At 48.6% G+C, this 27287-nt stretch overlaps 1 protein-coding gene across 1 annotated transcript; it reads left to right on the top strand.

Moving 5' to 3' along the window:
* Window positions 1–2961: 2961 nt before the first annotated feature.
* LOC144110949 (uncharacterized) lies at window positions 2962–27136 on the top strand. The gene is made up of 9 exons (XM_077644021.1): window positions 2962–3009; window positions 5552–5702; window positions 7783–7999; window positions 8474–8528; window positions 11173–11261; window positions 14658–15090; window positions 17971–18229; window positions 21485–21562; window positions 26640–27136. The coding sequence occupies exons 1-9, from the start codon at window positions 2962–2964 to the stop codon at window positions 27134–27136; spliced, it is 1827 nt and encodes a 608-aa protein (XP_077500147.1).
* The last annotated feature ends 151 nt before the right edge of the window (window positions 27137–27287 follow it).

The following is a 27287-nucleotide window of genomic DNA, read 5'->3' as shown; positions in this document are numbered from 1 at the left end:
TGTCCCTCGTACATTATAAGGCATGTAAGGAAAGAAATTTGACGTCGGCTGATATGGGCCAAAATCCAGCCAACCTAATTTCACTACGGCGAACAGGATGATGATCTCTAAGTTTTTCCCCGGACCACTCCCAAATTTGGCCTACCCACCCCTTAAATTTGACCTCTGCCAATTTAGACTAGAATCGATGTCCTCGCTAAATCGACTACGGCGAACACAATGACGACCTCCAAATTTGCCCCGGACCACACCCAAATTTGGCCCACCCATTCCTGAAATCTGACATCGGCCGATTTCGACCAAAATCGATGTACAACCAAATTCGATGGCAGAAAACGCGATGGTGGCCTCCAAATTTGGCCTGGGCCAATTAAAAGGATGACAAACAACGCATTGGAAGGCACAAATGCTTTCGCATTATCGCGCGTAAGGAGAGTAAGTGCCCCCCTGAATTGTGTCCTGCGAATGCATCACGCGCCCTATCGCGAAACAAACATGCGAAAAAATTCCTCCCGCCGTATTCTGTGGAGTTATATAGCTGGTCACTTCGAGTCTTTTTTTCCGATAGGAATGGCAAACAGCCTTTTTCCCGATTCCCGCCAATTGCTGCATCCAAAAGCGCAGCACCCAGCCATTCTTCGATGTCTTTATGCAGGCGTCAAATGCACAAGCGTCAGTACGCGACTGGAAATGCTATGCACGCTTACCTCAGCCCATAACAGCAAGTGCTACGTAATGCTCCGCATTATCTGTGTGTCGGCGGCCGCGAAAAAGAAGCGAGCGGACCATTTATAGCCGGGAATGACCACGTGACCGCGGACAACGAATCGGGAGCGCGCGCGCGCCGGCGGGGCGGCGAGAGAAAACGAGCCCTCCACTACGGAACCTCTTCTTCCTTTCTTCTTTCAGTCCCTCCTTTATCCCTCCCCTTACGGCGCGGTTCAGGTGTCCAACGAAGTATGAGACAGATACTGCGCCATTTCCTTTCCCCAAAAACCAATTATTATTATTATTATTATTATTATTATTATTATTATTATTATTATTATTATTATTATTATTATTATTTTCCCGTTCCAGTGAATTTAGTCTGACTTGCTCCGGCCGTCGGAGCCACGTCTGGGCACTTCTGTCCGCGATAGTACCTCGAACCGCGATTCGTCCACTCACCCAGGGAGCTAGTTATGACTGCTTCCTTTTAAAATGACTGCAGTCGTTCCCCTATTCTCTCTTCCTCTCTCCTCATCTCTTTCATTTCAATTCTCCATTCTGCCTGTTATCCTTTATTTCCTCTGCCCCAGCTCAGATGCTTCAGTATCGATGGCAGATGCCGGGCCCAGCAGAAAACTTATCCTTCCTTATTATTTCAATAAACCATTATTACTTGGAGTCCAGAACATTGTGAACGGCAACACCAATGAGCAAAATGAACGCCGACGTCTTATAGCTTCAGTGTCGCGTTTATGCCACAGCGATGTCGATGCCAACGCATGCAGCGCACCTCTGTCACTACCGCTACATAGCTTAAAGCGCGACGGAGGTGTCCACCGTCCCAGGAAGGCCAGTTATCCGAGGACGACTCCTCCCGCGCAGCTCTCGGAGAAGGCGGCCCGACTTCGTTCTCAAGCATGACCAAGCTCGCACTGACTAGGCCAGCGCGGCGTTCCTCTGTGAGTCACGTGGTAAGGTGGCGAACCCGCTGCTAAGAGCGCATGGGCCTAGCCGGAAGCGGTGCTGGCGCACGCGGTGGCGCCTTTGCGAAAGCTACGACGCAGCTGCGGTCCAACGAAGGTCAAACTGCAGCCCATATTGAAACTCGGCTCAACTGGGTTAAATGTGGCGAGGCTCATCCCGGTAGAACCTAGTAAATACAGCCGTCAGCATTACAAAAGGCAGTGTAGGTGGAAGGAGACATCCTCCATTTTGTGCACTATCTCCTAGTCATATTAAGGAACGCGCATGGGAATCCCGAAGAGGTTGGCAATTTCTAGCCGTGCAGTTTTCAAGCATTCGTACCAGCTCCAGCACGCATAATTGCTGACAATCTGTTAATGAAACCACAATTAATTGTTAACCGACATCGCCTCTTATGCATTATACAAGGCCTCCATAATTATAAAAATTGTTTTTTATAGGAAAGGAAATGGCATGGTATCTTTCAGATCTCGGTGGACACCTGAACAGCACCGTAAAGGAAAGAGTAAAGGAGAGAGTGAGAGAAGAAAGGAAGAAGGAGATGTAATGAGGGCTCCAGAATAATTTCTACCACCTGGGGATCTTCAACATGGACTGACAACGCACAGCACATGGGCACCTGTATGCGTTTTTCCTCCATCGAAACGCCAAGGGAATGTTGGTTGTAGACTGGACTTCATGAACGTTCCCTTTACAAATAGAGCTTGCATACACGTTGTTCCTGTACCCAAGAGCATGTCCATCCACTCCCATTTATGCCGAAGAACCGCCCAGAGTGAATTACATGACAAAGGACAGGAAGGAGCGGTAGGGCAGTCTACGTAGCCGCAGCCCTATTTCGCTCTCCACATGGGAACGCAGCGGTAGCTACCGTAGTAAAATCCAATTATTAACAAATCGTCACTCATTTCATAGAGAATTGCACGAATGGCTTTTAACACCAAGAAAAGATCAAGTATTCGCTTTTAAAAAGAGGCCTTCGGCACGCTCACTTGCCCTGAGACTCCACAAAACGAGTTTTCCTTGCGTAATAGAACAAGAACGCTATGCTTTAGAGTCTGGCTTTTACGGTTGTTGCTGTAAACACAGCGGATGCCTGTCTTGAGAAAAAGTTTTTCAGAAAGCACAAGCCGTCACATTTCCACTGACGCAGGCCGAAAACGGAAAGCCAGCGGAGGCGGACGCATAGGACAACGACGAGCCCGGACGTGTGAAAGCGAGAAGCAAAATCCAGAGACGAGCAACTCGGATGCCGTAAGTACGGCTATGCATCACGAATCGGGGACGGCGGATGTGAAACCGCTTGGCGCCGAGGTGAGTGAGACAGCGATTCCACCACGCGTCCGGGGACACTGCAATCCGAATGAGGAGCGTACCACTCCGCCAAGCCCTCAGAAGTGGTAGCACTAAATGTATAGCTTCCAGCCAAAAATTACCAGGGAAATTACGTCTCCTTACACAGAGGAATGCGAAAGCATTGAACTTTCTAGACCACAGGTTTTTTCCACGACGTCACTCCGCGATCAGTGTATATTTGCTATGTTTTACTGTTACTTTTTTCAATTTTTAATTTTTTTATTTCTTTCTGATTTTTCGTCTATTCGTATTGCTTTTTTACTTTATTTTACTTTTAACGTCCAGCTGCTATGTCGCCATCCTTGGCTATTGTGTGGTTGAAGTGTAATTAATTAGGTAATTGCAATTCATCGACTAAACGCTTTCTACAGCAAGATATCACGCACTACATAGCACAGTCAAAGTTGTGCACATTTATCTTCACAGAACGACGTAATCGCATGGAGAATGTTTTGCTGACACGAAACACGCACAAAAATACGAGCTTTGTGACGTCAATGTGTGATCTTCGCGTTTAATTAACTATTTACAATTCATCAACCAAATTTTCCCCATAGCATGACCTCATCACGCACTATATAGCACATAGCACATTCAAACTTTTGAATATATATCTGTATAAAACTACACAATCAGGCGGAGAAGCTATGTCGACGTCTGTGGCTATTGTTACGTCCAAGTATGATTTTCGCGTTTAATTACTAATTTTACTATATCAACTAAATTTTCCCCAAAGCGAAATCTCATCACACGCTTTCTAACACAACCAAACTTTTTCATTTATCTTCACAGAAGTACGTAATCGTGCGGAGAATGTTTTGATGACACGGTACTCGGGACATAGCCATCTAATGCTTTCGCATTAAAAACAGCCACTTTAACATGGCACCTCGTAATGCGATTCAAAGGTGGCATGTTTTAGAGTGAGGGTATTTCTCCTGGATATTATTCGAATCGAGCATCTATAGCAGCTGAAGGATTTAGTTTTCATTGAAGAACTACCACGGACCCGACAGACGCAGGTTCCAACCTGGCCGCGGTGGTCGCATTTCAGTGGAGGAGAAATAGTAGGGACCTCATCCTCCTGTAGGGAACGCCTCGCTTGTTTCTAGAGTCCGCCATTTAAACAACTTGGTCACATTTTTGTTATATTTCGCAGAGGTGTTCTAAATGCATGCAGCATTGGTCGTCTATGACTGCTTGCAACCTTCCTGAGAGCTTCATGTTTGAGCGCCAGATTGTAGTCTTGCACACCGCGCGTCCATTCTTGCTCCATCCTCCACGCTTCTCGCCTTTTTTTAATGCAGTAGCACTAGAGTTATTATCACGCCATAACCTCTCTGACGACTCGTGTGACGACTGTTGGTCGCTACGGTGATAACGGCACCGGATGTCGCGCGTCCACAAAGGACAAATCAAAAAGTGCCACCCACTGCAAGCAGATTAAAACCACTAAATGCAAAGTAGGTTGTAGAGAATTTTGCGAAAGCATTAGTGGGTTTGATTCTCGTGAAGAGCAGTTGGCCGTGCTGGTCGTGAAAAACTGGCATAAGTCTAGAGTGTGGTGATATTGAAAGAATGCGAAAACATCTTTTGACCTAATCGCCTTTACTATAAAGAGCGTTCACCTAAAGGCCTTCACCCTAAAGTCCTTTACCAAGAAGGCCTTTACCCTGAATGCATTCACCTTAAGGGCATTTGACCTAAAGGACTTTACCATATGCCTTTGACATCACTATCACTATGCACATGTCTTAGTGCGTATACTGATTGACTAATTCCCCTTTTCTTGTTGTGTGACGACTTGATATCGAAGGAATTCCAAAGGTCTCGCCTTGCATTCAGAGCAAAAAAATTATGATCTCTGTGCAGTACACCTTAAAACACCCCTACCTTCAGGAGTGCACGTATACTCCTGATAGGGCCCTCAAGAATGACATCATGACAAAATGGCCACGTGTAGCCATATGCTCATATGACCTCAAGTCAATTGTCCTGGTGGGCCTGGCTGCGCATTAAGATATCTACAGGCCGGGGTGTGAGCACTCCTGGCGACGTCATTATGTCACGTTATCAGTGGTCAGATTATTACATAGCTGAAAATAACGTGACATTATCACGCTATCTACAGCGTCCGTCCATGTCTCTTAAAGCCTTGCCCCCCATACGCAGCGTGTGTTCTGGCAGTAGAAGAGCGTTATTCTCGGTTGCGACATATCACAATTCCAAACCATTCCGCTCTGAGACCTATCTCCGTGCAGTTGTAAGAGTAGTAAGCCATTCTCGAACCGATCTCCCTTTTATTGAGTCCTAAAGGGAGTATATTACACGAAAGTACTCGTGCTGAGTAGAGCTCACGAATACTACGCCCATTTTCGGCTGCTCGGTGAGGCATCATTAGTAGGCTTAATTTATAGCTCTGTTAATAGAGTTTCTCTTTGCAGTTGAGGTTTTGCAGAGGTTAGCGCATTGTGACCTGTCTTCGTCGTCCTTGCCACAGGTCAAAGAGGAGACCGATGCTCTCTCCAATGCCTACGTGTCCAGCATCATGCCGGACATGAGCACCATAGTCCAAGCAGCGAGCGACGTTCCGTCTTGTGATGGCCACCAACACCGCTGCGGCGAACCAAGCACCAAGAAGGGACGCAGCGGTGAGTGAGAGCTGTGCGCCACTTGCGCTGTCTGGTACACTCCTGTCGGCCATTTAAAATCTCACTAAGGCACTGTTATTTTCGTTCCGGACCATACGCATATCCTATCCGCAGCAGGTCTGCATGTCGAAGAACCTGTAGTCTCTGGACCAATGTAGGTAAAAGAAGTCGGCAGAACGGATTCGTTACCATGTGAACAGGATGGTAAAACCCTTCACCTTAGGTCCCATTTTGAAAACGATATGTGCCTCGAACCGTGTCCGTAGAGGTCGCTTTATGTAGGGCCGGAAAGCTTATAAGCTCTGCCGGTAGTAACGCTGTCCGTATAAGACAGCTTGAGAATAGCGGAGACCTAGTAGCGTGGGCGTACACCAAAATATCGAATGTCTACTGTGCACTTGCACCCGCAGATGATCTCTCCACCTAACCACATAGCTACCACTTCACGTGCATAGCATGCAGCTGGTAATCCGGTTTTTCTGATTGCCTTTAACTTGGTAACCACTGTACTCCCCCGGGACCACATATAGACGAAATCCTAAAACTATAGTGACGATCCTCGCTCTGATGCTCGTCACAATACGCGCATGGGTGTGCGTGTTTGCATTTGAGCAGTTAGTGCTCGACCCCTCCTGAAATGGGTGGCTGTGCAGAGCAAGCCTGGCCCACAGAAACTGGATGCCGCAGTGATTGTATTTGTCCTTCACTTAGAATCAGCGAAAATAGCAAACGCTTATGGTTGTGGGGTTGTGTATGTACTGACGCAGAGTCCCGTATGTGTGCGGACATGTATACTTGGCTCGTCCTGACGCCAGAGTGGCCGCCATGCAAGTGCCCAGTGTCATGGCGCCAATAAATTGACAGCAGCGCAGAGTGTGCGCAGGCGCGGTCTCCATGACGTCACGCGACATTGCAGAGAGGTTGCCGTCGTTCTTGCGTATTATTTACCTAATAATTATTGGCGGTTTGCCCCACGACCGTGTACTTTTCGTTGTTAGTGCGGTGGTGGTTGCGGCCGGCCACTTCTAATGTACTAGCGGATTCAGCCCTACACTCTGGGTATCGGGTTGTGTCCTCTACTAAGTGGTAGGATTGCGGTCGTCTTTCTCCCGCTAACAGAAAAGACACTCCTTATTTTCTGAGCATCTGACGCATGAGTGATTTGCCAAGTCGTCCCCTACGCTGACGAGGCGAATTTGATACAACTGGGCAGCCCTCCCCGTGCACCCCCATTTCCTGTACTAAACCCCATACATGTCCGCTGGAAACGTTACGACTACCGATAGTTTTTCACATAAGCAGCTCATCATGTTTTCCTGCGCTTTAAAATATCGGGATCTCATCCACGCGTAACTGAGGATAACCAGCACAAACAGTTATTAATCTTTATAAGTGATAAATAATTTCTAAATGGTGTAAGGTAGAGCTGCTAGCAATATGTTTTCCACGTTATGAGAACTTGATCTAAGGTAAAAAGTGTATTAAACGCTTTTCGATGTCCGTCAAGTAGTTTAGCGTCGTAACTTTCACCGCGAAGCAGCAGTGATTTAAAAAAAAAGGTTTTCAATTGCATAACCATCACAGTTAATAATACAGGAGGGGTGGAGGGGGGAGGGGGGAACAGATACAAAACGCAGAGGCATGTGCAAGAGTGCAACGCCACAGCGCTGGCTTTTGTCTTTATACCTGTTTTGCAAAGATAAAAAAATGGCATTCAACACGAAGCCTCTAGATAGGCTTGCGATTAGAGGCGGATTTTAAAACTGTTTCATACTGCACAGCATTTTTCATCAGATTGAGATCTGAACTACTTCTTTTGCCACATTGGGCTTGGTTCATACTTAGGGGACGCCACAGCGCCTATTTTTGGAAATGGACTTGAGTTTGTGCGCAGTTCTATCATTGCCGGTGCTAAGAAAAGCGGTACTGGTGAGAAATGGCACAGTTCAAAGGAATGGTAAAGGAGAAAACGGGGCGCAATTAAAAAGAACTGTGCAGGGGAACAAATGGCGCCGCTTAAAAGAATGGTACTGCTGGCTAGCGCCACCATCATTTGTTTGTGGTTGGCCGTCCGTCACAGGAGCTGCCCTGCAGTCTACAGTCAGACTCCGGAAGAAACCGAGTATTGAGGACACATGCACGGTGGACACGGCGCCACCTGGTCCCCTGGGAGAACTGCTACCCGCGGGCACCTGCCTTCGGAGGCCGTCAGGCTTTTTGGTGCAGCACATCGCCAACGTTATCCACAACAGTCCGCGGCGAATGTTGCGCACGTCGCACATCTACGAGGCACTGAGGTGAGCCACTCTTCGCACGCAGGATCTACAAGGTGTCTTGCCTGATCGCGAATACCTTAGGTTGCATAAACTTCGCCTAAGGTTTTCAATGCTTATTGAACCAATCAAAAATGACGAATCCAGACATTTCCTGTCCCCCACTCCCGCACTTTCCGCTTGCTAAGTTTTTAGTCTCCCCAGGCTCAGTATGGTCACGTGGCGTCCTGACGGACTGCGACGCGTAATCGAGACTGTACGAAGCAGCAGTCCGGGAGGACTCCACATGACGTGCATTTCAGGCTACATCGCATTTTATCTCGCGTGTGAGCGGCTCTCTTCAAGATGTGCCAAACTTAAAACGTACTAAACTAAACGTCCTGCGCTTCTCAAAACGATTGATATCAGCAACACATCATGTAGCTCGATAACTAAAGTTACTCTCAATCGTCACTCGTCATTTGGGTGTTCTCCCTTACCTGTCTCCCCAATGCGCAGGAACAAGTTCCCCTTCTACCGCTTCGTGGATAAGGACGGCCAGGCCACTTGGAAGGTGAGCGGAGCTGGGAAAGAGAGAAAGGAAAGAGTGAATGAGAGGGACCATTTTTTGAAGAGGCTATTTTTTTACAGTGTATTTAAAACCACCGGCATGCTGGTCTACGTAGTGGAAGTGACTGGAAGGGGAAAAGGAGCAGAAAAAATATTCTGCAAAGGATATTTACAGGAAAGTATTCTGCTAACGGGAGCTGCTATTCTAGCAGCTTCTGTATACTATCGGAAATACCTTCTTCTAATTCCTCTTGTTCATCTTTCTATCCTTTTTAACTCATTGAGTTGAAATACAAAAACCTCATAACTATGTGGTGGTGTACGCAGTTGTAAGCTAAAGATGGCCATGTACCCAATGTGTGCTTGCAAAGAAATCCAAGCAATTTATCGTTACCTAGCTGAGGTTAGACCTCTTTTGTTGTTCAACTGGGGCTCTGCAGTGCTGGCGAAAAACTTCTGCCAGGGAAACCAGGCCTTCAAACACTAAAATGCATTACTGTATGCAAAAAAAAAATTCTACTCTTGTCCTCGAAGCTGGATGTATGCATTGACTATATTTTAGTTAACACTCCCCTTTCATACTCTAAAACGGCAGCAGTTTGAGGCTCGTTCCCTAGATTTAGAGCCGTCGTAGTAGTAACAGTAGTACTAGTACTATCGGTAGTAGTTGTGGGTCGGCGTAACAGGAGGGTGGTCACCATGGGGAAGGAAGAGCGAATTGCCCTAACGTCACTCTTTACGTCACTAGGACGCGCATGGCAACACACTCTACTGAGTGAGTCCTAACCCAATGACGTGAGAGGTGAGAGCGTAGTTCCTCTCCCTCGTACCTATTCCCACTTCTGCGAAGACCTGCCGAAACGCAACATAAACTTCGTCTCGCATAATCATACATTGGTCCGACACCTCGAACACATCTCTTGCCAATTATCAGGTCGCGACGCTTACGTTGTGACTATCAAGGACTGAGAGGGAAGCCCTGCGAGGGCGAGTATGCCTGAAAGAGGAAAAGAGTGGTGTATAACTGTACAGATATTCGTGGCCTCCTCAATTCTTTTCTTCAGTACACTACGAAAACAGCATACCTAAACAGGTGTCCCCTAATCTCGAGTTATATAGTGGTAACACTCCTGTCAGTTTTCGCGCTTTATCATTGGAACTGCATCAAATATTTACCACCGTTGAAAGTTTAAAGCTTCGACTCCGGAGAGGAGGGGGAAAGAGCTGATTATTATTGGTTTCTGAGAAAATGGAAAGCACAGTAACTGTCTCGCTCCTGGGTGGACAACTCAACTCCGCCATGAGAGAAGTCATGAAGGTACTATCGAATGAAGAAAGAGATAGATAGAGGTGCCTTGGCGGTGGGCCCCGGAATAATTTCGACCATCTGAAGATCTCTAACGCGCACTTACATCGCATAGTAAACGGCCGCTTTTTGTGTTCCGTTCCCAAAGAAACGCGACCGCAGCGGCCGGGTTCGACACCGGGTATCCCGGCTCAGCGGCGCAGCGCGCAAATCACAGCGCCCAGTCACAGCGTCCAGTCAATAATAATAATAATAATAATAATAATAATAATAATAATAATAATAATAATAATAATAATAATAATAATAATAATTGGTTTTGGGGGAAGGAAATGGCGCAGTATCTGTCTCATATATCGTTGGACACCTGAACCGCGCCGTCAAGGAAGGGATAAAGGAGGGAGTGAAAGAAGAAAGGAAGAAGAGGTGCCTTAGTGGAGGGCTCCGGAATAATTTCGACCACCTGGGGATCTTTAACGTGCACTGACATCGCACAGCACACGAGCGCCTTAGCGTTTTTCCTCCATAAAAACGCAGCCGCCGCGGTCGGGTTCCTGCGGCTCTGACTGCGTCTAGTCAGAGCCGGTGGGGAAACGATGAGTTCGCGGGAGAGGGGGAATGGGGAATCTTTTGGCTCCCGTTCAATGCCACGCCGTTGGCACATGGTCCGTATAGAGCCAGCTCTTCGCGATGACCGTTCGATGAAACGCTGTCGTGTACTCCACGCAACGCCGTCCGCTCGTACGGAGCGGCGTTGTTACCGTTTTGCGGCTGCACTCAGGCGTCTCCCGCAGACCCGATCACAACAGCCTTGACTGAATTCAGCTCACTAACACATATCGGTGTACCCGGTTTCGAACCCGACCGCTGCGGCAGCGTTTCGATCTAGGCGAAACGTGAAAGGCGCCCGTGTGCTGTGCGATGTCAGCGCACGTTAAAGAACCCCAGTTGGTCGAAATTATTCCGACTTCCTCCATAACGGCACCTCTTTCTTCCTTTCTTCACTCATCCTCTCCTTTATCGCTTCCCTTACGGCGCGGTTCAGGTGTTAGCCGATATTTGAGACAGATACTGTGACACTTCCTCTCGCCAAAAAACCAATTTTCATTTCCCGGCGATATCAGCAGGTGGTTCCAAGGGAGAAATGTAGGAGGCAGGTAGGACAACTATGAACGTATAGAAAGACTGTCTGCATACATGGGAATTATTCCGCTTTGCTATCGCGTCATACCCTTAAGGCGGAGCTTAAATGTCCCCTCCCATTTTTTTGTCTTTTGTAAATATTTCGAGAGCGGCCAAGATTTTTCTTTAAAGTACTTCACATTGCGGTGAACCATCGCAGAGCTCGGTGCGCCACGCCCTCTCCCAACGCTGGTTTATCAAGGTGCCCTCCAAGCAATGCCAGGAACAGCTTCTGGTCTCTCAACTACAGTGAAAGGTACGCATACGTGTCTCTGTCGCTCGCTGTGTGTGACGGAACTCTCTCGCAAGTTTATTTGCTTGTAACAAATCAGCAAGCCGAAATGGACATGCGCAGGGGCGTGCACTGCTATGGAAAGATAAGCAAGGGTTGCTTGGGGGAGTGCAGTGGCTTCTAATTATAATAATAATAATAATAATTGGTTTTTTGGGAAAGGAAATGACGCAGTATCTGTCTCATATATCGTTGGACACCTGAACCGCGCCGTAAGGGAAGGGATGAAGGAGGGAGTGAAAGAAGAAAGAGAAATAGGTGCCGTAGTGGAGGGCTCCGGCATAATTTCGACCACCTGGGGATCTTTAACGTGCACTGACATCGCACAGCACACGGGCGCCTTAGCGTTTTTCCTCCATAAAAACGCAGCCGCAATCATAGCAGTGCGCAGCATAAGGTCCGGTGGACAGATGAAGTTAGGAAGTCCGCGTTGACAGGCTAACAGCCGCTGGCGCAGGAGATCGTTAAATGGAGATATTGAGAGAGTAATTTCTCCTCGAGTAAACGAAGCCAAATAGATGGTTATAGTAACAACAACCTTGACCGACGATTTCAGTACTATCTAATGCGAAATTTTAAGGCACCTTATTTTTGCGACATATTCGGGCAAAATACTTGGATGACCGTTACTATGCGAAGCATGCCGTTTCTCGCACAACGCCTCTTATCTATCGAACTGAACGAAAGGTCATCAATGGTGTACAGCGGGACGATGCAGCCCTTGCCTTACGGCATCCTCTCTCGCGTCTCCTGCTCCTCCGAGGACGCGCTGCAACCTCATACCCGCCCAGACGAAAACCGGTCCTCTTGCCGAAACGTTGGCAAGCCCCCTGAGACTTTCCCTTCTCTTGTACACTTTGTGTATAATTCTGGACAAACGGATTTTTGAACGGCAAAGAGTTCATGAGCGCAATTTTTCATGCATTGTACGATTTCACTGTAAGAATCGATATAACTAGAGATCTGTCATCACGGTTGATTTTTTTTGTGTTAATGTTTTTCCTAACATCAGAAGTGTTCCCCATTGCTTCTTTACATCAATTTTATATGTTTAATGTGAACAATGTAAACACTGTAAAAAGAAGATATATCTGAATAATTGACCAATTACCTTCAATATATCTACAGGAGTACCTTACAGCTTTCCAATATAAATATTTTGTCGACGAAAGGTTGGACACCGGTTCTCTCAGTGATTCCAGCAAGAACGCTGAAGGCACACGAGCGTGACCTTGTGTGGAGCTGGCCACTCACCTAGTGGCCCGCACATTCAAAGTAGCGCATGCCCGTTTCCACGGGAAACAGCCTGTAAGCCATTAACGGTCCCCATAGACGCCCCTATATTTGCTGGTTGACGCTTCGACGGGAGATTCATTGTTGACTCGAAGTGTAGACTAGCAGATTTAGTGTAAGATCTTACAATGATCTTACATTGCGCATTGAGTCTTAATTTCCCAAGGAACCGCCTCATTTGGGCAAGGCAGTGAGCCGTTTTTCATGGACCCCTCCAATTTATCCGCCAGTAACGGACCGGTTGCTGACATATCTGCTTGCTACCGCATCCACCATAGTTGCTTTCGCTGCTGTGCTAGTGTGTTTTTCTCACGGTTTCATTTGTGATATGCGTCTTGTCTGTTGTTCCGTATGTTACACGTTGTGACTCTGTTGTCTTGTGAATGTCAAATAAACTTCTCGTTACCCGTTGCTGTTGAGCAGGCTGTTTCGGCACATGTGCTAAGTATGACGGATATGTAAACTCGATTAGAAAGACAGTACGAAAAATTAGTGCGACCCTCTTTCAGCCTCCGCCGTATCCTTCATCTTCACTTTCCATCTTACTCTTCTACCTTTCTCTCTTCCACTGCTACCTATTCCGCATTCTTCACTGAGCTCTTCGCTTTACTGATGCTGCCGGTTACGCCGACGACTAAGACACTGAGGCGCAAAGCACAAACAGGCACCTAAAGCTGCTCTCTACAAATATATGTTTCAGGAACTTCATGCACACTGTGGTCGTAGCGTGCACTTCAAGGGCTGTCTTCTCTCCATCTGTGCCGATAATTATGAATTATCGCCTCTGCAGGATTAGCGGGCAGCTTTTGATCCTAGTCCATTCGTTCTTAGCACATAGGAAGCCGCAAGTCCTTAAGAGGAGGGGAAAAAGATTGCCTATACCATTGTATCATCTTTTTCTGCTTTTGCAAGTATTCTTACAAGTACCTCGCTGTTTTTTGGGGCTTTCACTACACCACGATGAGTTCCGTTTCCTTCAGGAGGCAAAGCCAGCCTTTAAATGTTCCATGACGTCAGACCAGTGACGTGTGTGATGGCGTTATCTTTTAACGAGTGTAACGAGGCAACCGGATTTTGTTAGCCGCTTTGCGGAGCACTTATGGCACTCCTTTTGCTACAAATTTTCGTAATGCAAGGAGAACTCCTTTCCCCACCTTTCTAGACCTTTTGGTCTTTAAGGATGCCGTAAAGGATGGATGACATTCCCGAGAAGCAAACCCCATTTGCCTGGTTACTTTTGGCAAAGACAGTATTATGAAGGCGGGCCCGAGTTCGCTCACGATAGCCGCGGCGAGGAGACTGTGGTTGACTGTGATACAAGCACAGAAAAAACGAGCTTATTTGCACGTACTTTCCAAGCCTGTTATCGAGTTACAGGAACGACCGCTCCAGCTCAGACATGCCCGAAAGCAAATTTGGCCGTGGTACGTGCTTTCTCTCAAAAGGGGCTTCCAGTGAGGCTAGAGACTTCATTGCTATGGTTAGCAGGTGTCAGTGAGGCATCTGTGGTGTCTACTGGCTGACATTGTCGCCGGGAGTGACGCTTCGAGAGGTACGCGTTGACGCCTGCAGGAGGCGACCACGAAGCTGTAGACTTCCGCAACAATCTTGGAAAACATACGTCAAGCGGACAAACGGACGTGATTGTAGCCACCAAAAAACCCAGCGAAAGACAACTTGTCTAGAACGTAAAACACCGCGTTTTCGTTTCTATCCGACAATGACACCGCATTTCCTGAATGGTAGCAGACCGCAGCGCGTTTACGGATTCCGTCCACGAAAGCCTCAGAAACCGCTTAGCGCTGCAGCGACACTTCCCTGCCCTTTAAACGCCGCTCATTTCAGGTGTTCCCCTTGGTCATCGCAAGTGCCTTGCTGCACGCTATAGGTTCAGCAGGAGAGTCTGTCAGACGCGAGAAAGGCACGTTAAATTAACGGTGCCTCGAATCTTTGTTGAGACGTAGTGGTTAAACTCCGACAGGACCGGTCACCTCTTCCACGGGCTTCTTTGTGTCCGAACTCCTCATAACTTTTTTCTCCTGCTGGTTTCCCAAATACAGACCTCGTGATTGGACAATGCTCGAGAAAGAAGAGCAGGACCAACCACTTGAGACAAAGCAGGCATTGACTTTCGCGAGACACCTGGGGCTGGTGCCGTCCCCTGCGAGGACACCGCCGAACTTGGAGCCACCAAGGGACATCAGAATGTCGTCGGTGCCCACGGCGGAGGTGTCGCAGCTGCCAATCGTCTCATCGCAGAGCCACGAAGAGACGAGTACAAACTCGCCTCCGCGGGTACTGCTAGCACGGTCGACGCAGGCAACGCCGAAGTCATCTCCCTCGGGTTTTAATCCACTGCTGCCGACGCCACAGTACAAGGACACCGGCGCCTCGTGCTCGGCTGCAGCTCGTGCAGAGCCGGCACCGGTGGGAATCTGCACCAGCCTCAAAGAAACTCCAACGGTCAACTGTCCAGGCCCGTTACCGGTGCAGGTACGTGCTATCGGTACCCTGAAAACCGCTTCAATGTTCCACTGTGCGCGAGCCAGAATCTCACGACTCGTTTGCAGAAGGAGACGCACGCGGCAGCCTCGTGGCTTAAGTTCGTTCATTTGCATATCGTTTCGTACCACATGGTCGAACGTGATGGCTGACCCTTCTTGACAAACGTGTGCACGTTTCTTAATTCAGCCTGCCCAGCATAAATCGGTTTGTGGTCAGAAATTGCTGCCTCCTCAATGAAGCGCTGCAAGAGGGTGGTTTAAGCTCGAAAAACGTGCTTTTATTCTCGGAGTGCTCAAGACAGCCTTTGTCATAGGGCTGAATTTGGTATATTATTCACTCATAATGGTGGTTCTCGGCTGAACAGCCAGGAAAACTCACGGGTTTCAGCCATGTATGGACCTGTCCATTAAAATAGCCTTCAGAGTTAGTTCCTGGATTTCCATCGACAAGGCACTTCGCATGGCGTCTCTTCACATCTTTCCGGGGTGGTTGGTATTACAGTTAATGACTTACCCGAAGTGCTTTGCGAAATTGAGTAATGTTCGTGTTTTAGTTCTCGGCGGCAAAATTGGGAGCTAGGGATGAGCTTTCCGTCGAGTGTGACAATGTTGTGGGATTAATTACACGCACTGTAGTCGAAATCTCGCAACACGCGCGTGGTACGAGAATTCTACCAAATGAAATAATCCATCAGTTAAACCGCCCCTAAGTTGTCTGTGGACACATGCACGCTAGCAGTGGTGCCAATATGGATTTTAAAGCGAAAGCATTTCTTGTCTCATGAGTGACATGTACAGGACCTGTAATAAGAGCGTGTCGACAGAGCGTGTCATCAGAGCCTGCCCGTGCGAGTTGCCTCTCATGCATTATAAGGGTATATTTTAGAATAGTTGATGAAATAAATATTTAACTAACATAAATTATTATTCCCCCATATTTACAAATTAATTTATTCTACGAATTATTTGAAATAGTCCATTAGTTCAAATTATTCGGTAAATAATATGAATCGTTTAATCAGTTAATTATTCAATTAACCAGCCAGTTAAATTCAATTAAGCCGCCAAGATTATTTATTAATTTTTAATTAAATGCAATGATTAACTTGTACAATTACTTAATTACTTCACACATTAATAGTTAAATTAATTGATTTTGTGAATTTAATAGTGCATCCGTTAATTAAACAGACTAATTATTTAGTATTTTGGTGTGCTTACTAGACGCTCTAGTCATGGAACCCATGTCTTTGGATGTGGTATATATAATTGGTTTTGGGGGAAAGGAAATGGCGCAGTATCTGTCTCGTATATCGTTGGACACCTGAACCGCGCCGTAAGGGAAGAGATAAAGGAGGGAATGAAAGAAGGAAGGAAGAGGTGGCGTAGTGGAGGGCTCCGGAATAATTTCGACCACCTGGGGATCTTTAACGTGCACTGACATCGCACAGCACACGGGCGCCTTAGCGTTTTTCCTCCATAAAAACGCAGCCGCCGCGGTCGGGTTCGAACCCGGGAACTCCGGATCAGAAGTCGAGCGCCCTAAACACTGAGCCACCGCGGCGGGTCTTTGGATGTGATATATATATATAGTGATTATTTATTTAAAATAACAAAAACGAAGGTAAAAGATGTTTGCTCACCCCGGCATCTGCCATCACTAAACGGCGGCACCTGAGCTGGGGTAGCGGAAATATAGGATAGCAGGCAGTTTGAAGAAGTGAAACAAAAGAGGATGTGGTAAAGTGAAATTGGTTTTGAGGAAAGGAAGTAACGCAGTAACTGCTTCACATATCCAGGTGAACACCCGAACCGCCTCGTAAGGGAAGGGATAAAGGAGGGAGTGAAAGAATAAAGGAAGAAAGATGTGCCGTAGTGGAGGTCTCCGGAATAATTTCGACGAACTGGGGATATTTAACGTGCACTGACATCGCACAGCCCACGGGCGCCTTTTTGCGCTTCGCCCCCATCGAAACGCGGCCCCACGGTCCGATTCGAAACCGCATACACCGTCTCAGTATACGAGCGCCTTAACCACTGACCCAAGTTAGAGCGAAAACACTACTTAGAAACGGCAAAGGCATAAAGAAACGAACACCCAGCAACATACTCGGCAGCTGTAAGAGAAGTGCTTTCGCATTGCTGCACTAAAGCAGATTTATGTGCGCGCATGGAATTTTTATGATGAAGTTTACAGCGTTTATTATACTCTCACTTTGTGACCGCTTCATCGCATCACCTACATGATTTAAAAAAAACAGATTTCATGCGCTATTGCCACGAATGTTATTGAACACGTTTTTCTGAACGCCGGGTGCAAAGCACTTTTCCAGTAGCCCAGTGTCGGTGCCATATTACGTTACTGATATTGCGTTACGTTACTCTAACATAAGAAGGGGACCACAGCAAGAATCATCGACAACCAGGAGCTTATCATTCTTTATCTCTTCCACACAGCATTGCCCTAACCCGTTCATCATTTGCCCACTATGCTGAGCTCCGGGGGGCGGTTAAGCGGTGACGTTGAAGCGCGTAGTCCCCAGTTGGCTCTGCTCGCCGCTGGCAGCACTAAAGCTGTACATTATAATAAATTTAGCAAAAGACGATCAGAAGGTCACTGGCGCAAATGATGATATGTGACAATGTCAGAAGGGTAGGATTAAAAATGCATCTAGAGAAAATGACAAATATGCAGACCGATTTATAGCACCGTTCAAGGAATATAAAGAAAAAGTAAATAAAATATCCGACCATGGTGGCAACTGCCACCGTGCACCCCGTTTCAAAGGAGCTCAACCATGCGTGCATCCATTACAGTCACCTTTTGTAACTTCCCCACCGAGTGTCATCGTCTGTTCACTGCGTGCAGGAACCAGAGGCTAGGCCCAGCAGCGCCTCACCGCTGATCGGCACGGCCATGTTGCAACAGACGGCGCTTCCATCGGTGGTCGGCCGTTCAAGAGAACAGCACCAGCCGCAGGCAGGGCCGCAGCCACAGCCGCAGCTGCAACCGCAGCGGCAGTTTGTGGGATGGCCGCATGGCAACGCGGAACGGTTCCACGCGCTGCACGTACCATCGTTGCAGGACTCCGCTCAGCAACAGACGCAGCCATCACACGGACGCCGATGTAAGCACCCGTACAATGCCCCCTTTCCGTGTGGACGTATCTGTGGCAATACTACGCCGCGAATTTTAATTATTCGGCTTGAAGGCTGTGGAAAGCATGTGGCGAGGTGTCATATTGTCGTACCCTATAATGTGAGGTGCCAAGATTGTAGCAATATATTTCCCATCGGTATACAACAAAAAGAGTGAGTGAAAAACTTTTATTGAACATTTGCGTAGTTCGGCGGCAGCAGGATCCGCGTCGTCTTCATATCAGGCGATCCCGGATCCCGTCTTCGCAAGGTCGGGCCCTCATTCCAGGGCTCCGCTGAGCCGCGCTGCCTCGTAAGCGTGCTGCACCAGGGTCCTTTGGACCGTGAGCTCGCTGCTGACGAGCCGGCTCTCCCATTGCTCCGCACTTGTGTGTTTGTGTTGGTGGAATTTTATGTTTGGCTCACACTCCCATGTGATGTGGTACAGCGTTGGTACCGCCCCGCACCACGGGCATGTGGCTCTGTATTGTGTCGGAAACATCTTGTTTAGTATGTGTAAATTTGGAAAAATTCCAGTCTGCAGTCTGCGCCACCCGGTAGCCTCTTCCTTTGTTAGTGCCTTGTGTGGCGGAGGATATTTATACCTTAAGCCCCTGTATAGGGCCAGGTGCTCTGCATACCACCCGTCGCAGGCTCGGGTGCAAAAGTCGTCCGGTAATCCCGCTCGGAAACTCATCGCTCGAGCATGGCCGTCCGCTCTTTCATTTCCCTTAATACCTGCATGTCCGGGTATCCAAACCAGGCTGTGTATGTGTTTTGTGTCCGAGACATGCGCTTTTCTGAGTATGTTCATGGCTGCGGCACCTATCCTTCCCCTAGTGTAGTTCCTACATGCCTCTTTAGAGTCTGTAAGTATGTTTAGAGATTTGTTTCCCTGGGAGCCGCAAGCGACCGCTAGAGCTATGGCAACCTCCTCGGCTTCTGCTGCGTCCGCAGCCTCTGCTGCGGCACAGGTGATCAGTTCTCCCTGGTGGTCGACTACTACAGCCGCGGCCGTGCGCTTCCTATCCACCAGGTACAGCGCCGCGTCCGTGAAGACCGTGTTTTCCAGATTGGCTAAGCCTCGCTCGATATACTCGGCTCTTGCTTTCCGTCTTCCTTCGTGCAGGTTCGGATCCATGTTCCTGGGCAGGGGTGCGACCCGAATGGCTTTTCTAATTCCATCCGGGACGTCCCTGTACCTGTCAAGGCGCTCTTGTGTTTCCACCCGCTTTCCGTCTTCCTTCGTGCAGGTTCGGATCCATGTTCCTGGGCAGGGGTGCGACCCGAATGGCTTTTCTAATTCCATCCGGGACGTCCCTGTACCTGTCAAGGCGCTCTTGTGTTTCCACCCCTACTCTTTTCAGCAGTTCCCGGCCTGTTGGCGTGCCTCGGAGTCTCGTATACTGTGCCCTGATTTGGGCCTCTGTGAGCTCTTGGAAGGTGTTACTAATCCCTAGCTGGAGTAGCTTCTCGTTCGGTGTGTTCCTAGGTAGATGCAGGGCGGTCTTATATGCCTTCCTTAATATTACATCTATCTGTTCCATGTCGGCTTTGGTTGGTATCTGGTAGGGCAGTGAATAGGTGACTCGGCTGACAGGCTGCTCACGAGTCTGAGCGTGTCTTCCTCTTTCATGCTGTACGGCCTATGCGAGACTCTGCTGATCATTCTTCCTACCTGCTCTGCTGCTTTACTTATTAGGCTGATGGTGTGGCTGCATTTCCTGCTTCTTTGCAGCCACATACCTAGCACCCTTATCATGTCTTTCTCTGGGATCCTCTGCCCTTCCAGGTAGACTTCCAGCTCCGCTTTAGTGGGATGTCTTTCGACTCTCAGCAGCTCCGATTTTTTGGTTGAGCATCTGAGGCCTCTTTCTCTGATGTACTTCTCCACGCACGCGGCTGCTTCCTGTAGTCTGTCCTCCTTCTCCCCCAGAAAGCCCTGGGTGACCCATACCGTGACATCGTCGGCATACATCGCGTGTTTTATCCCTGGTATCCTCTCGAGTTGCCGCGCAAGCCCGATCATCGCAACGTTGAATAATATCGGTGAGATGACCGATCCCTGGGGAGTGCCCTTGCATGGTGTGCCGAAAGGGTCGCTTCTAAGGCCTCCAAGCCCGACTGTCGCAGTTCTATCGCTTAAGAAGGCCCTGACATAATTATGGACTCTTCTTCCGCAGTTGGTGTTATTGATTCCCTCCATGATGGCGTTGTGGCTGACGTTGTCGAAGGCCCCCTTTATATCGAGGGCCATGACCACGTTTTCCCCTGCTTTTGGCATCGTGGCTAGAACCTCCTCCTTAAGCTGTATTAGGATGTCTTGGGTGGACAGGTTCGCTCTAAAACCGTACATGCAATCCGGGTATAACCTTCCTCCTTCCAGATGTGTTTGAATCGTTTTGGTAATTATCCTCTCGTAGAGCTTACCTAGACATGATGTTAAGGAAAGGGGTCTGAGGTTTTCGATCGATAGCTTTTTGCCTGGCTTTGGTATCATAACCACCATTGCGTGCTTCCACTGTGCCGGAACCGTGCCGGATTGCCAAAGCTTATTGAGGTACAGCACTAGCTGGTCTATGGCGTTGTCGCTGAGATTCCTGATTAGTGAGTTGCTGATTTTATCTGCTCCCGTTGCCGTGTTCTTTGTGGCCGCTCTTACCGCCTCGATTACCTCTTCCTTGGCGATAGGCCTGTCCATGTTCAGATTCTCTTCACCTTTATACTTTTCCTTGTAGCTTTCTATCTGATCCTTCCCGTAGCATTTTATCCTAACTTCATCTAGCAGCTGTTCCTCGGTTCCATCATATTGATGTACCAGTCTCTGTAGCGACTTGCTGCCCTCGGTTTTGCTTTGGGTTGGGTCCATGAGGGCTCGGAGAATCTGCCACGTCCTAGCCGTGCCTAGCGTGCCATTCAGCGAATTACTGAACTGCTGCCAGCCCTGCCTTGCCAGTTGTATTGCATATTGCTCTGCTTTTTCAGTTATCTCAGCGATTTTCCTTTTAAGCTTTCGGTTTAGCTTCTGCCTTTTCCAGCGCTTGGTAAGCCCTCGTCTTGCCTCCCATATCCCGATGAGCCTTTTATCTTTCGTGTATCCCTCCTGGATTTGCCGAAGCTTTTGACTCCACTCCTCTACGGATTCGATTTCGCCCTCCAGCTGCGTGCATTGCACCCTGAAAGCGTCCCAATCCGTGATTCGTGCCGTGCCAATCTTCCTTTTGACCCCCTCGGCCACTATGCAGGTTCTGACTATGCAGTGGTCGCTGCCCAGGTTCTCGAGAAGGTTTTCCCATTCTACCTGCTTGTTGCCTCTTACGAAGGTGAGGTCCGGGCTCGTATCTGGGCTCACGCTGTTGCCTTGTCTGGTTGGCTGGCTCTCGTCGGTTAGGAGGTCGCACCCTGTGCTCTCTGCCGCTAAGCAGATGCCACGCCCCTTCTTGTCATCTCTGGGGTATCCCCATCTTGGGCTTTTGGCGTTGAAATCGCCTGCTATGAGAAGGGTGTTTTGCCCTGCTAGTCTCTTCGCCTCCGCAAAGAGCCTGAGCAAATCGCCATTTGTTTGCCTCGGCGGACTATATAGGTTAAATATTAGGGTGCTTTTGGCTTTCGCTTTCTTCTTGGGAATTATCTCTGTGATTATGTGATCTATGTTTGTGTCCTCTATCTGTTTGTGTTCTATGGCCACCACCTTGTTACTAATTAAGGTGGCAATGCGGCTGCCCTCTTCACATGTGTACCCTCTGAGTTATGGTGTCGTGTTGTTTGTTTCCTGTAGTAAAATAATATCTGGTGTGGTTCCCCTGGAATATATGTACTGCTGCAAGAGGCCTTGCTTGCGTGCGTAGCCTCTGCAGTTCCATTGCCATAGCTCTAATTGTTGATTTCGCTCAGCCATGCTTGGTTAGCGCTACTCGTGCTGGGGGTTTCAGTGCTGAACCTGCGCTCGTTAAAGAGCCTATCCCTCGCATCGTTGATTGTTCTCTGCGTGGTTTGACTCTTAACGTAGTTCCTGAAGCTCGGCTCTTGCATAGCTACCTTCTGCTGTGTCTGCTGCATTTCGCTGCGCATTTCACTACGCATCCCCTGCATTTCGTTGCGTATCTCGTTGCGCATCTCCTGTATGAGTTTCATTATTGGGCTGTCCGGCCTTATATCCTGTTGTAAGTCTTCCTCAATCTTTGTTGGTGTCGTTATTGGTACAAAACCTGCCCTGATTTCTTGTTTCTCCCTAATTATCTCTCCTAGCTGTATTCTTAGTTGCCTCATCTCTTCGCGGCACTGTTCCAATTCGCGCTTAAGACTGGCGTTTTCCTCTGATAGTTTTTGGATTTGTGTGTTTTGTGTTCCGTTTGTGTTAGAGTGCGGAGCATATAGCGATTTGGGAGGGCCGTCCCGCCAGCTCACCTGCGAGTTGCCGCCGTTCTTCTTCTTCTGCTGCTGCTGCTGTTGTTGTTGCTGCTTGGGTTGTCTTTGTTGTTGCTGCTGCTGCTGCTTGCTTCCGCTGTCCAGTGGTGGAAAGGACTCGTCTTGTCCGCTCCCCTGGTTTTGATTCCAGGGTCTGCCGCGGCTGCGACTCCGCGACTTGCTTCTGTCCGGGTCTCTGCTTTCGTCCCCGAACCATCGCGGTTTCCCTCCTCTGCTGCGGCTTCTTCTGCGCCGACCTTGCTGCTGCTGAGGTCCCCAGCGTAGCTCGCTCGCTGGCTTAAGGCGCTGCTTGCAGTCCTTCGAGCCGGCTACGTGCTCTCCGCCGCAAAGCATGCACTTGGGTGTACACTGGTGTGCCTCCGCTGGGTTCTGGCATCCGCACTGCCTACAGATCTTGGTTTGTGGGCTTGGACAGACGTCCATCCGATGTCCTTGCTGACCGCAGTTGTAGCAGACTTGTCTCGTTGGTTTGTATGCGTAGCACCACATCTCTCCTCCATGGTAGATCACTTGCTTGGGTAGAAAAGTGCCTTCGAAGGTGATGACGGCCGTGCTCGAGCTTCCAAGCATCCTGGCCGCCAGGATCTTCACCCCCTGCCTGCGTAGTCTGAGGTTGTCCTTGAGCTCATCCGGTGTAGTTCCTGGGTCCACCCCGTGGATGACTCCCTTCACCGTGTCCTCCGGTGCCGCCACGTGGGCGTTGACTGCGGGTTTTATCGCCAAATTTTAGCTGCGTGATATTTCTGATCTTCCTGGCTACTATCTCGTCGCCAGTGCTGATGATTATTATGTTAGAACCATTTCGTAGTCTTACGATGAAGTCTCCTGTCTTGCATTCGTGCCCGGTAGCCTCCGCTGCTGCCTTTGCCACTTGGTGTGTTTGCAAATCCTTGACTGTGAGTCCTCTCGGTCGGAGAACTACTTTTAAGTCGTCCTTCGGGAGCGGCGGCAGTCTCCTCCTCTCGCCTCCTCCTTTTTCTGCTTCTTTCTGCGCAGCTGGTGCTCCCCTCGTAGTTTGCATTCCCTCCAAGAGAGGCTCCGGGGTCGTCTTCCCCGGGGTCCCTTGCATCTCCACTCTGTTGTTGCTTTCTCCGAACCTTCGGCCCTACGACTATCCAATCCAGTTCCATATCCTTGTTTTCGGAAACTTGCGTGTTTCTTCCTACTGGGTCGCTGCTGTTATGCGTCGGTCTCGTCGCTCTCACGGAGTTCCCCGACTCTGCCGCCCGGGGTTTTCTTCGGTCGTGTCTTGGAAGTCTTCGTCCATATTTTCTGGCATTTCTGGTATAAAGCTATTCAAGCCCGTCATTGTGGGCTGTCTGTCGCTAGGGGTGTTCTTCTGGGACTTCTCTCCGGTCTTCGCCCCCCTCTCGTTGAGGCCGGGGAGGCCGCGGAGCCCCGTATTCGTGTTAGGCCTAGCTAGGCCTACTGTCGTGCCGACCAGGTGGGAAGTTCAAGGACCGATAAAAATCAAAATGTCGGACTTACCAGCTCGTATCTTGGGTCCTCGTGGTCCTCTTCGTTATCGGCGTCGATTCCACCCCAAAAGAAGGCAGTCCAAAGGGTTTAGGCGGGTCAAAATACCCGAAAAACACGGAGCTCATATGCCACGCGTCCGCACCTGTCGGCGTTCGCCGACCAACCCTACAATAAAAAACAATAAAAAGAACACTAAAGAGTACATACGTGAGATGAACGCCAGTGCTAGCGAAGGGAAAACGATGAAAAACTCGCTGTCCGCGTGCTTCCGAGCATGCCAGTCACCTTAGTGTCACATCGTTATTGAGGCTGTCCAGTCTAACGTAGTTTTCAGGAAAGAAAAAGTATTGAACGGAGCCGTTTATGTTGACACTGTTACTGTCCGCAAATAAAGCTTATCTCATGGCGCAAGCTATTGAAAGGGAATGTGCAGTATGTTGTTCTGTACGTTATCAATGCTAAAGCATTAATTGGCTGTATCAGCGAGGTCATGTCATCAAAACGCATCCGCATCCGTTCGGGCGGTTTCGGAATAGGTAGGATCAAGCGAATGGTTGCAATCGAAACAGCATGATGTGAGGATGATACGCAAAAAAAATGATGTCGATAGGACGAAAAGCTAATTAGAGCTAAAAATGTCGAAAAACCGTCGAAATAGAGCATGCGTAGATATAGTGAGTGGACGGGAAAACTACCGTGGACCGCAAAATGGTGGGAAAACAGTCAAAGGAGCTGAATTGAAGTTTTAATCGAACTGAAATGTTTCATGAGTGATAATTAAGCGAAAAAGTTCGAGTGATATAGAGTAATTAGTTAAGCGTTAGAAGCAAATTTCGTTAGGCTGGACGGTGATATAGTAGGCGGACGGCAAAGCAGATCGGGCGCCAAACTTGAAAACGAATATGTGATTAATGTAAAAAAAGATGTAAATACAGTAAATGTGAATATTTAACAAGTGTAGAAAGGAAGAAATTGGGTAATATAATAGCAATCAATAATCGTAATCAATGAGGACGTTTAATTAATAGCCAGTAAATTTTAATAATTGCCTAACTACTATGTTAATTATTGCTAATATGGATGTTGATGATGATGATTATGGATTTTTATGGCGCAAGGGCATCTGAGGCCAAAGAGCGCCATGGCACAAGGTATTTTCGATTTCTCAAGGTGGGGTCAAAGACCCATTTCCCAAGCATTTCACCCTAAACAAGCCGAGCACCACACCAGGGGAAAGCTTGTACCCATTGCATCACCGGTGGGTACCCGGCGGCACTGGGGATCGAACCCCGCACCTCCCGCATGCGAGGCGGATGCTCAACCACTCGGCCACCGCTGCGGTCCGCTAATATGGATGTGTCTACACAGGATTTGTACCTTGCTCTAAACTTGCCGGGAGCAACAGCTGCATCGTTCTTGTTTCGCAACATGACCTTGAATCTGCGTAATCGTCCGATGGTTGTGGTGGATGATTTCAGAGTACCGAGGAGGCGTCAATGCTTTCGAGTTCTCCCTCTGCGGGTCGCCGCAGTGATCTCTAAGGTAATATTGACACGAAATGGAGAAAACGAAGTATAAAATTGATAAGCAAATATCTGGACAGCAATAGGGGGGGGGCAGCAAACCAGCAATTATCGGTTAAGGGAACAGAGAAAGCTCTATGGAAAACAGGGATGCTGATGTAATCGGCACTGGGAACATACAGGGCCTTTAAGCAGGAAATTGCCAAAGAAAATATATATGATATTCTAGGGGAAGCTCTTCGTTGTTTGTGACCAGGACGGGAGTTTTGCGGACTAAGACGTATAGAGTCAGGTACCAGGAGATAGACACGTTGTGCGTTGCGTGCGGAGAGGAGGAGGAAACTGCTGAACACCCGATACTTTTCTGTAAAGGGCTTCACCCTACAGTTGAAAGCAGCGGGGCTGATTTACCGAGGGCATTGGGGTTTAAGGACAGTGAAGGGAACGTAGATTTCAAGCGGGTAGAAGTAACCAAGAGAAGGTTATCTGATTGGTGGCTAAAACCAGGACAAGATTAAAATTTCATAAGTCATGGCTAGGTGGCTTGAGCCGCCGCCAGATTTAAAGGGCTCAGCCCTATCCATCCATCCATCCATCCATCCATCCATCCATCCATCCATCCATCCATCCATCCATCCATCCATCCATCCATCCATCCATCCATCCATCCATCCATCCATCCATCCATCCATCCATCCATCCATCCATCCATCCATCCATCCAACCAATGATTGGTAGAAAACTAATATGCATATTTACTATGCTAGTAAATTATAAAGCATCTTGAACATCCATCTCATCTCCTCCCATACCATTCTATAAAGCATCTTGAGCCTCTAAACTTAGCTCGTTATTGCAACCTTTTTCGCATCGAAAAAATTTTGTGGTTGCTGTCGTTGTTGTTTAGTATACATTGCGTTGACCCCGCAATAATTCTCTCTTCACTATGCCTCGCTCTTCCGCACCGCAGCGCCAGGTGACAACTACAGCCTCAGCTGGGACCTACACGCCAGCGTCGGGAATGTGCCTACCGAGGACAACTTTTATTCGGGTCGTCCCTACGGCATTCAATCTCCGCCAAGACCGCCAACCATAATTCACTCGGCGCTGCGTAGGCCAGAATTGCAATGCACATCGACGGATGCCAGCTTCGTGCAGCTGTCGCCTCAAAGGGAACCGCCGCTGAGTCGGCAGGAACCTCTGCCACGACGGGAGAGACCGGCTTCACAACAGGAACTGTCGTCACAACAGGATCGACAGTCACTACTGCAGGAGGACCTGCTGTCAGAGCACGAACAGCCACTGCTGCGCAGTTGCCGGCCCCAACAAGAGGGAGTGCCACGGCTAGAGTTGGACGCGATTCGCTTCAATGGCAGGCCTTACGCAGTGCGGAATGCCAGGCGCTCCGCGGACGACCCTCGCGTGGTCATCATCGAGTGCTATGCAGCGCTGGAGCGGCCGACTTAGAGTCACCAGAGGTCAGCACCCACTGCGGCCAGCGAGTCCCACCTCCTCGTCCACCCGCGTGACCGCATTTCTGACGCTTTTTGCAAGTCGCTTGAAAGCAGGAACTTATTCCCACCATTCTTCAGACCGTGTATAGAGACAAAGGGACCGA

This window comes from Amblyomma americanum, chromosome 11, assembly GCF_052857255.1.
Source record: "Amblyomma americanum isolate KBUSLIRL-KWMA chromosome 11, ASM5285725v1, whole genome shotgun sequence".
In the NCBI taxonomy this organism is placed as follows: domain Eukaryota; kingdom Metazoa; phylum Arthropoda; class Arachnida; order Ixodida; family Ixodidae; genus Amblyomma; species Amblyomma americanum.
The sequence above is the reverse complement of the archived record's forward strand: the minus strand, read 5'-3'. Positions and strand labels throughout refer to the sequence as shown.